Source organism: Histoplasma capsulatum, genomic scaffold (assembly GCF_000149585.1).
Source record: "Histoplasma capsulatum NAm1 scaffold_2 genomic scaffold, whole genome shotgun sequence".
Taxonomy (NCBI): Eukaryota; Fungi; Ascomycota; class Eurotiomycetes; order Onygenales; family Ajellomycetaceae; genus Histoplasma; species Histoplasma mississippiense.
This window is the reverse complement of record NW_001813981.1, coordinates 2710651-2720749: the sequence shown is the minus strand read 5'-3', so window position 1 is coordinate 2720749 and position 10099 is coordinate 2710651. Positions and strand designations below refer to the sequence as shown.

Here is a 10099-nt window from a genome sequence, read left to right as displayed (position 1 = left end):
AAAGGAGGAAATGTGAGGGGGAAATGCCAACTGAAATTCCCAATTGCCATCATTTTCGACCCTTCTATTCTAATATCGTGCTACAGGGCGTACGACGGAAAAGGGAGCTTTGAGAGGAGCGAAGATATATTGGAGATACCCCTCTTGGTTTTTCCTAGCCTCCCTTTCAACCAGAAGTCGGCTGCCTTTGGGTTCTGCCGTAATCACTTACCCGCCTTCGCCGGGGTAAAGCTCGCATTGGCTGTCGTCGCAGTAATGGCTTGGCTGAAGAGCGATCGGTATCGTTGATCACCTCAACAATCTACCCACACATCAGCTCTCCAGGGTGAAGTCGCGCTACACGATGGTTGCGTGTAAGATGGTTGCGTGTAAACGGTACTATGTGGTATTCGGGAACTGGTGTTTTCTTTCATCGATGGAGTAGAAGATTTGCAGCTATCACATGCAAGGTACAAATCATTGCTAGAGTGCGACTGTGGGCGTCTGAAAAGGGAGGTAGGTCCGAGATGAGTGAAGAAAAGGAGTGAGGCGTATGGCGTGCGGGAGGAGCGGTGGTTACTCTCGATTAATCTGTTTGAAAGTCTCAATAAATGACTTATATCCCTATATTGCCTATTCTACCAAAGATAAACAAGCCATATTTCCTTAGATGTCAGGACTTTTGACAGATCTGAGCAAGCTTCAGGAGCTGTCAGAAAGTTGGAAGCTGATGAGGCTGGTGGTGGATCAAGCCACTATTGGTTGGGCCTTGGCAAGCGGAGAACATATACTCCGTATGATGACTCTCCATCAGCAAACTTAAAAGTAAACCAATCATTTATCATTGAAACGGGTATCTAGGTCATTAGGACGGAAATTGTCTGCTAACAAGCCAAATCTGAAGCCAACAAAGTACATTTATTATCATTTTACAATGGTACGCAGTTAAAACGCCTGACGCCATCAGTATCCTCTTGCAGAAAAAATTGAAGAACAGAGCTAAAGTCGTCCAAAAGTTTTAATCTCGCCTCACCCGTTTCCGCTCCGGTTTCCGCTCTTCATCTTCCTCCTCACTCAGCTCTGCAAAGATAGGGTTGGGTTGTGTTTCCTTCCATACTTTTGTAAATACAGGCTCTTTCTCTGCCTTCTCTGCATATTTAAGTAGTGCTTCACGTGGGTCCTCGTCTCTCATGGAGCTAAGCGGAATATTTTCTTTGATATGCTTCTCGTCCGGCTGGCTTTGCGCGAAGGGAGTTTTGTTGGGTAGGTGAGGTCGACGTGGATCTCGCGATCGGCCCGAGGCAGTGAGTCCGATTGTCGGATGTCGGCTGGAGAAGGAAGCACCAGAGGCAATTTGCCCTGTAGCACTGTCTGCGGTGAGGCCAAGGGATAAATCTGTGGAAATATTTGGATCATCGTCCACGTGCCACCGTTTTGGCGCTTTCGACATAACAAGGACTGCGCCGTTATGAGACATTGATGGGTTGTATAGCACGTGCGTCTCTCCATTTGCAGAACCAGCAACTATTTGGTTCAGTTTCTCGTGCCAAAGTACTGAAATAAGAGGAGACCCTGGTGTGACTGGTGTAGAAAGCTCCGGCTTTAGGGTTGCAGGATTCAGGATATGGAGGTCCCCAGTTTCGCTGCCGGTGATGATATTCGCTCCGCTAGGTGAGAACATAATATTCGCGTTGTGGGAATATTTTGATCCAGAAATATGAGACACAGTTGTGATGGGAGTTTTGAACTTTCTCGTATCCCAGAGTTTGATAGTATCATCCCCTCCTCTGGTGACGACTAGCCGCCCATCAGGGCTAATATCAAGACCGCTTGTCCAAGTATCTTTAGTATGCGCTCCTTGAATTTGAGCGCTTGGCCTCAAGAATGGACCATCGCCACTCCACATCACTAGGCTCCCATCAAGAGCACTGGCAACGAGAATATTGCTACCTCCTTGCAGTGGTGTGGCCCAAGCCACCGCAGTCATCCGGGTCCTGCCCGCGGACCCGGCTACCCGAGACTGGTGCACAATAACTTCTTTCTGCGATCGTCCCACATTTACGTCCCATATCCTTAACGTACTATCCGTTCCAGCCGTAACACATAAATTATAGTCTGTAGGACTCCACGCCCCGCTCGTGATTTCAGAGATGTGGCCTTTAGTATTGCGCATATCCCTAAGGTACATATCCCCTTTGACAAATTCCGTGATCATGTCGCCATCGCGATCGAAGATTTTTGCTTGAGGTGTTGCGGATATGACCAGAACTTGGCTTGGGTACAACGGGTTGAATCGTGCGACATGGACCGGGTGGATTTCTGATGCTGCGGACTGCTTTTTTGCGGACGGTTCTACAGATTTGAATGCGCGAAGAGTGGTCGGCGTCATAGAGGCAAAATCATGGAGCTTTATCGTGCAATCTGTTGAGCCAGTTATCATTCGCGATCCTGAGGGATCAAGGGTTATAGTCGTCACCGCGCGCTCATGTGTCTTGAAAGTGAGTTCATGTGATGTTGGAAATTCATCTTCGGAATCCTCCGAGTTGTCTGATTCTGACTCTGACTCTGACTTAGAATTTCCTTTTGACTTTAAATCAGCTTCTGAAATCGTAGGAACTGCTTTCCGTTCTTTTTCTTCGCCATCATCATCGTTGCCATATTTAGGCTTATCCTCGAATTTTGATCGGAGTTTTGATTTCACCTCAGTTCGTTTTGTCCGATCAATCTGGGCTTCTACATTAGTGGACTTATCCTGCTTCCCAAAGCCGCTGGGGAAGAACTTTTTGAATGTTTCTTCATCAAATCCATCCATAGTGGGTGAACACACCGGCGCATGTAGCAAGGAAAGGCTGGGTGAGAGCTTGGAAGCTCCCAACTTGACGTTGCAATTTAGCCGCTTTTAACAAAACCTTAATATTCCAAGCAGCTGCGCCATCTTATTAGCGCGCGCTTATCAATTTACGCGCGAAACATTAGGCGTCACTTTAAAGAGATTCGGTATTTTCCGGCCTCCACAGCTTCTGAAAGTTTCATGTTAAATTCAAAGGTTTCCGACTTACCATGATATAAAGAGAAAATCCAGCTGGATTAACTTGAAGATAACGAGAGTGGTGGGGGGAAATAAAGCAATGATGATAAAAATGACGACCGCTCTGATTTAACCCTTCATAATTTCCAAGTGATTGGATCAAACTTCTCACCCTCGCGTACTGCTTTCAGCATTGCTTTATAAGAATAATCGTGAGAGAGGACGGAAAACTCGTCAGTCTCATTTCAGCCGACCCATCGAAACCAGGTTTCTCTTACAGGAGTCTAATATGGCACACGCTTTCCCCACCAGCTCGGAAATTCCACTTTCGGGAAAGTCAGAGAGAAGAATAGCAATAGTCGCAAGCACTAGCGCTGTACATAAAGCAGCAGACGTAATGTAGTTATAGCTCTGCCACCATCCCGGCCAACGACGGCAAATCCAGAAGTTAAATATCAATCAAACCTAAAATTGCCCAGGATGAAAAGTTCAATGGACCCTAACATTTGCGAAATAGAGACGTACATGTTAAGATGTTCCTTTGACCCGAAAATATAAACGAGGAAGTGGACTGAAAATTACTGAATAGGTGATGTCGACGGATGCAATTACCACAAATAGCTGATTGACTACAACATTATTTGGTTTGATCCCTGAGATACCGAAAGCCATTCCAGACCACCCCAGGAAACCATTCCAAACAAAAGGAATTAGTTTATTTGCGGAGCGAGCGTAGCGAGTGAAGCAATATATATAGGCTTTTCGTGCCAGAAAATTTCCTCTTTCGGTCATCCGGATTAGGAAAGCATTCTCGCGCCCTGATTGGCTGAATCCCTGCGCTCTGATAGGTCAATGAGAAGTTACGCTCACGTGATGCCACGTGACCGCCCGCGTTGCTGCAACGGCCTGTATAGAAAGGCTTGAGCAAAATAAACAAGCAATTACAGCTTCATTCATTCTATTCTATTTCAAGGCTCTTTTTACTGCATCTGTATAAATAACCAATCTGAGCTTCTTTATTGCTGCTTGCTACATTTTAAAGAATTATAATGAATTTAATCATAACTTACAGCTATTAAAGAAGAGTCTGTAAATAATTTATAAAAATTTCTTTCATTTTGCATTGAAATTTATATACAGCTTTTCTCAATTCATACAGTTAAATGACTAAATGTAAATGTCTTTGTTTTATGAATGCTGCTCTGAATTCATATCGTTCTTTCAACATATTAATAACTTTATGTAAGAAACCCGCACTAAGGTGCCAGTGCTAGGCCGGAATTAGCGATAGCCCTAAAGATATGACATCGCCGAACATAACACCACCAACGTCATATCAGGATATGACATCGCCGAACATAGCACCACCAACGTCATATCAAGTTTGAAATCAAGGCATTATCTTGCCACTTGCATCATACTACGCCATCTACATCATAGCAAGTTCGATCTGCTTATGATACTGTGTGTATATAGCTAGCAGCTGGTCCAACCTTCTAGGGACCAGCGGATCATTCTGTTATAATCTGACCCCTACGTTCTACACCCTCAATATCTAACTACTTGATCCGAATCCTCTCCGATATATCACCGTATTATCTCCTACTGCTTGATCCTCGTAGAGTCCTAAGGACCAACCGAAATATAAGCAGCCATTTCCAACATCGCTGCTTACAGTTTGATCCGCTCTATCCCTTACCTTTACAAGGACCGAGCATCTTGATCATCATGTCTGAGGCCGAACAACCTACGAATACTCCTCGATCAGTGATCGCTGAATCAGCACCAGCAGTATCTGCCTCAGCAAACCGGCGGGAAATCCGACTTGCCGATCCACCTGCCTATTATGGCAGTAATCTACATGAATATAATATATTCATACGAGCTCTCGAACGTATATACAAGTTGAATCCAACTCAGTATGATACCGATGAGGTCAAGATCGTTTATGCTTCGGGTTGGTTACGGAAAACAATCGAAACCACTTGGGCTACTAAAGAGAAAGAGCTCGAAAGGTTAAATCAACCTTTTTCATGGAAGGACTTTAAGGAATTCCTGCATAACGATCTGGAGGATGTACGCAACCGTGGCTTTACGGCAGCGATTCGCTTTGAGGAATTGAAGTGCCCACTGGAACAGCCAGTGCAACAATTTGCCTCCAGATTTAATGAGATTCGCGATGGTCTAGCAACCGATCCGGAAAAATTATTTGCTCAGCTATTCTTTGCTAAGTTGCCAACCACGATACAGGATCAAATTCAAACTCACCATGATCCCCCTACTAATCAAGCCGAATTACTTGCGTTAGTTGCTCGAATTCAAGCCGTTTACAAGGGCCATACTAGGAGGAGCAACAACAAGCAAGAGTCCTTTTCACAGAATAGAGAGAATGACAATAAGCGTGGAACCAAGCGATACTCTGATGGTTCCCCTTCGAAGGCGCAACGAAATTTAACCTCAGCTGGAAAACTCACCATAGAAGAACGTCAGCACCGTATGAATAACAATCTTTGCCTATTCTGTGGGGAGACAGGTCATATCCTTAGGGATTGTACTAAGAAAGGAAAACGAACTCAAACCACTGGTAAACCGAAACCGACACCTGTGATAGCTCATATCACAGAGACTCAAGGAGGATGAGGAGTGACTAGATGGTAGATTCCGCATGTATATCACTATCCAACTAGACACCCCTAGTGGTCCTGAGCCGATTCGATGCCTAGTCGATTCTGGAGCAGATTTCAACTATATCTCTCACACTTACGCCACTTCAAAAGGATGGAAACGGATTGGACCACCATCTCAAGTGCAATATCCTGACGGACGACGAGGATACCGATATGGCATCGTTAATGCTACTCAAAGAGCCACCGATGGGCTAGGTGAAACTCGAGAGAGCAAACTTAGTTTCCATTCAGTTAACCTAGCAGATGAGGATCTTTATCTAGGTCTTCCTTGGTTAAGAACAGTTAATCCTTTGATCGATTGGAAAGCACTATCATGGCGACATCGAATCGGAGATACTAGGATTGAAATAGCAGAACCAGAAGAATTTATTCGTTCTATGCAAGAAACATCTACAACACCACTCTACTTTTGGGACGGCAACACCGAATCTTCTTCGGAACGACTATGTTCTATTAACGAGACTACCTTACCTCAAAATCTACAAGATCTTTTAACTGAATTTAAGGACATCTTTTCTGCTGAAGCAGCAGCCAAGTTGGATGAGAACCCCATCATATCACATCATATTCGATTACAAGATGGAAAGGAACCCCCTTACGGACCTCTATACAATCTTTCGATAGCAGAACTAGATGCCCTACGCAAATATCTAGAAGAGATGCTGTCACGGCAGTGGGTTCGTCCTACAAAGAGCCCCGCTGCTGCACCTATCGTATTCGCAAAGAAAAAAGGATGGAACTCTACGCCTTTGCGTAGATTATCGAGGCCTTAACAAGATCACTATAAAGGATCGATATCCAATTCCTCGCATTGAAGAAATGTTAGATCGATTACAGAACGCCATCATCTTCTCTAAGATAGACCTCCGAGATGCCTACTATCGCATACGGATAGCAGAAGGGGATGAATGGAAGACTGCATTTCGAACCCGATACGGCAGTTATGAGTTCCGTGTTATGCCTATGGGGCTCTGTAATGCCCCTGCTACATTCCAATCTTATATCAATGAGGTGTTGAAAGGCCTTGTTGATATCTGCTGTATTGTCTATCTCGATGACATCCTTATCTATTCCCAAAATACCGAAGATCATACGAAACACCTCCGATTAATTTTCGAACGTTTACGGAAATATCGACTTTATGCTAAGGAAAGCAAATGCACCTTTTTCACCACTGAGGTTGAGTTCCTTGGCTATATTGTATCACCTACCGGTATAGCCATGGATCGAAACCGAGTCGAAACCATTCTAAGTTGGCCAGAACCTAAAAATATCCGAGATATTCAAGTTTTCATAGGATTTGCAAACTTCTATCGAAGATTTATATATGCTTTCTCACGGATAGCCGCACCTCTTACGGATCTCCTTCGAAATGCTAAGGACAAGCAAACTAAGTTCTTACTTAGTGATTCAGCAAGAAAAGCTTTTGTAAACCTGAAAGAAACATTTGCACAAGCTGTTCTACTGGTCCATTATGACCCGCGGAAGGAAACCCAAGTCGAAACGGATGCAAGCAAGGATGGTATTGCTGGCATTCTATCTCAACGCCTTGAATCACCACCAGAAACTTACCAGGAAGCTATGAAAATAGCATCTGAACGAAGCCAAAACATCTGTAATTCGGTGCCTACTCGAAGAAAAGAGTGGAGGCCCATCGCATTTTTCTCACAGAAGCTTTCTGGAGCTTCTAGGAACTATGACACCCATGATTTGGAACTTCTGGCTATAGTGGCATCATTTCGCCACTGGCGGCACTATCTGCAAGGCAATCCGTACCCAATTCAGGTCATAACCGACCATGATAATCTGAAATACTTTCTTTGTAACAAAAGCTTGAACAACCGCCAGGCGCATTGGGCGGAAGAGCTATCTGCTTATGATTTCTATGTGGTCTATCGACCAGGACGGCTAAACCCCGCCGATCCACCTTCAAGACGTCCAGACTATGTCATTTCCCCTGGGGATGTAGACCCAAAGCTGTCATGCTGCTGGTACTACAGAAAAAGATCCGCCAGGGACTTCATGGCTCTAGTCAGAACAGCTTAGTAGATACCGAGTCGCCTTCGGTACGGGGAAGCTCAGATTGTTCTGCAGAGTATTCTTGTTTCCGAGGTTCCTTTGGAACTGGCACTGAAGGTCATGAACTTCTCGTGCCACGTCTAGCAGTGGTAAGAGCTGCTGAGGACGAAACAGGCCACGAACCGCCTACTAATCGGCTTCTAGACTTCATTAAGGAACTGCAGGAGAGGGACGCCTTTACTGTAGCCCGAAGCCAAGAAGTTGAGAATAGCGCGGAGCCTGGGATTCTTAGAGAAGCCTCCGATACATCCGGAGATCCTTCGATCATCTGGCGAGTAGATGAAGATCGTGGACTTCTACATCGCAATCATGCTATCTACGTTCCCCCTAGCAAAGCAATCACCCAGGAGTTGTTGCGAATTCATCATGATGACCCCTGGGCAGGCCACTTTGGTATTGCCAGAACCTTAGAGCTTCTACGTCGCAAGTATTACTGGAATACGCTCCTAAAAGACGTCGAAACGTACGTCAGAGAGTGTGATATCTGCCAGCATGTTAAAGCTAAGAGGCATAAGCCATACGGGCAACTTGCCAAAATTCCTGTGCCTACTAGGCCGTTCAGTTCTCTTGCCATGGATTTCATTGTCGGATTACCCACCAGTAGTTCGAAAGGGAATCACTTATGATAGTATTTTGGTCATACTAGACCGCTATACTAAGCTAGCTAAGTACTTTCCTTGCATGACTTCAATTACTGCTCCTGATTTTGCAGAGTTGTTCATAGATACTATTCTAAGCGATTACGGTTCGCCTTCGTCTATCATATCTGATAGAGACAAGTTGTTTACCAGTCACTACTGGTCAACATTCTGTTATTATTTACGAGTTAAGCGCAATCTGAGTACGGCATTCCACCCTCAAACCGATGGGCAAACGGAACGCCAGAACCAAACCTTAGAGAACTACTTACGAGCATACTCGAACTACCACCAGGATAACTGGGTGGATCTGCTTCCGCAGGCACAATTTGCCTACAATTCTGTTTCCCAGGCATCTATTGGCATGCCACCGTTCCGAGCACTACTAGGTTACGATCCTGTTCCACCGAGAGGGGTGATTGATAAAGAATCTGAATCTGCAACTTCTGTTGATCTAGAACCCTTAGCTACAGCAAGGGTTGAGAAATTACAAGAAATACAGAGCAAGCTTCAAGTTACTGTCCGAAAGTCTTTCGAAAAGCAAGCGGAATACTATAACAGAAGGCATCAGGATAAAACCTTTGCCATTGGAGATCCAGTTCTCCTATCTTCCCTGAATATAGCAACTTCTAGACCATGCCGCAAGCTTGAAGATAAATGGTTTGGACCGTTTACAATTCTGAACACCATCGGATCGCAAGCATATCGATTAGATCTTCCGAGAACCTTTGGATCTATGCACCCTGTCTTCCATGTTACCCTGTTAGAACCTTATTACCAGCGACCGGGTGAAGAACCTAAGAAACCTCCTGGTATCCTACTCGAAGGCAGAACGGAGTATTTTGTTGAAGCTATTTTGGATAAACGATTGCACCGCAATAAGGAGCAATATCTTGTTAAGTGGGAAGGATATCCTAATACTGAGAACACCTGGGAACCTCCTGAGAATCTTTTGAACTCCCGCAATCTTCTCGAAGAATATGAGAAGGTAAATCGAAATCGACCCCTTGTTAAGAAGAAACGTTCTAGAATACGACATTAGTAGTTCTCCTATTTTTTCCCTAAAGGGTTTTGGAGTTTCTACTTATCTACGTTTGCGCTTCGAACCCCAAAGGGTTCTTGAAGCTTAGTGGCACTCTTCTCCTTTTTATCCTACAAGGTTTTAGGAGTTTAATGAGGCTACGTTACGATTTCGAACTCTGATCAGAAGGAAAAAGCAAAGAACCCCTCAGAACGCCATCTGCAATTTAATTTTCCTCCATGATTCCAAATTCCCTTTCAATTTTGCCAATCCTTCCTACAAGCTACGATTTGTTAGTGATTATCTAGTGAAATCTCTTTGGATATACATACTGTATAAAACGTCGTCTCCAAGCATTCAATATTCTGGGCCATCTCCCCCATCCGCATCACCATTTTTTCCATTTTTTCATTCATTTCCTTCTGAGCGTCCTCAATACGCTGCAGAATCGCAAGAATTTCGAGGGCGGGGGCTGGGTTCGGTTCGACCACAGGCGCAGCTCCACAATCTCACAGGACAACAACATTCGATGTCGGTTAATACCGCGAACTACCTACGATTACCCTACGATTTTTTGGGCCCGCTGGGACAGCGGCCCTTTCAGGGGGGGCAGTTGTAAGAAACCCGCACTAAAGGTGCCAGTGCTGGCCCGGAATTAGCGATAGCC

The 10099-nt window shown here is 44.8% G+C and overlaps 2 protein-coding genes across 2 annotated transcripts; one reads left to right on the top strand and one right to left on the bottom strand.

Moving 5' to 3' along the window:
* Positions 1-997: 997 nt before the first annotated feature.
* Positions 998-2791, bottom strand: HCAG_02874 (conserved hypothetical protein; the record flags this gene model as incomplete). Its single annotated transcript, XM_001542653.1, has 2 exons — positions 998-1887; positions 2062-2791. 2 exons carry the CDS (start codon positions 2789-2791, stop codon positions 998-1000), a joined length of 1620 nt encoding a protein of 539 aa, XP_001542703.1.
* A 1944-nt stretch (positions 2792-4735) lies between these two features.
* Positions 4736-9453, top strand: HCAG_02873 (hypothetical protein; the record flags this gene model as incomplete). The annotated part of the gene is made up of 7 exons (XM_001542652.1): positions 4736-4964; positions 5316-5501; positions 5659-6371; positions 6484-6907; positions 7109-7659; positions 7938-8373; positions 8498-9453. The coding sequence occupies 7 exons, from the start codon at positions 4736-4738 to the stop codon at positions 9451-9453; spliced, it is 3495 nt and encodes a 1164-aa protein (XP_001542702.1).
* Between the last annotated feature and the right edge of the window lie 646 nt (positions 9454-10099).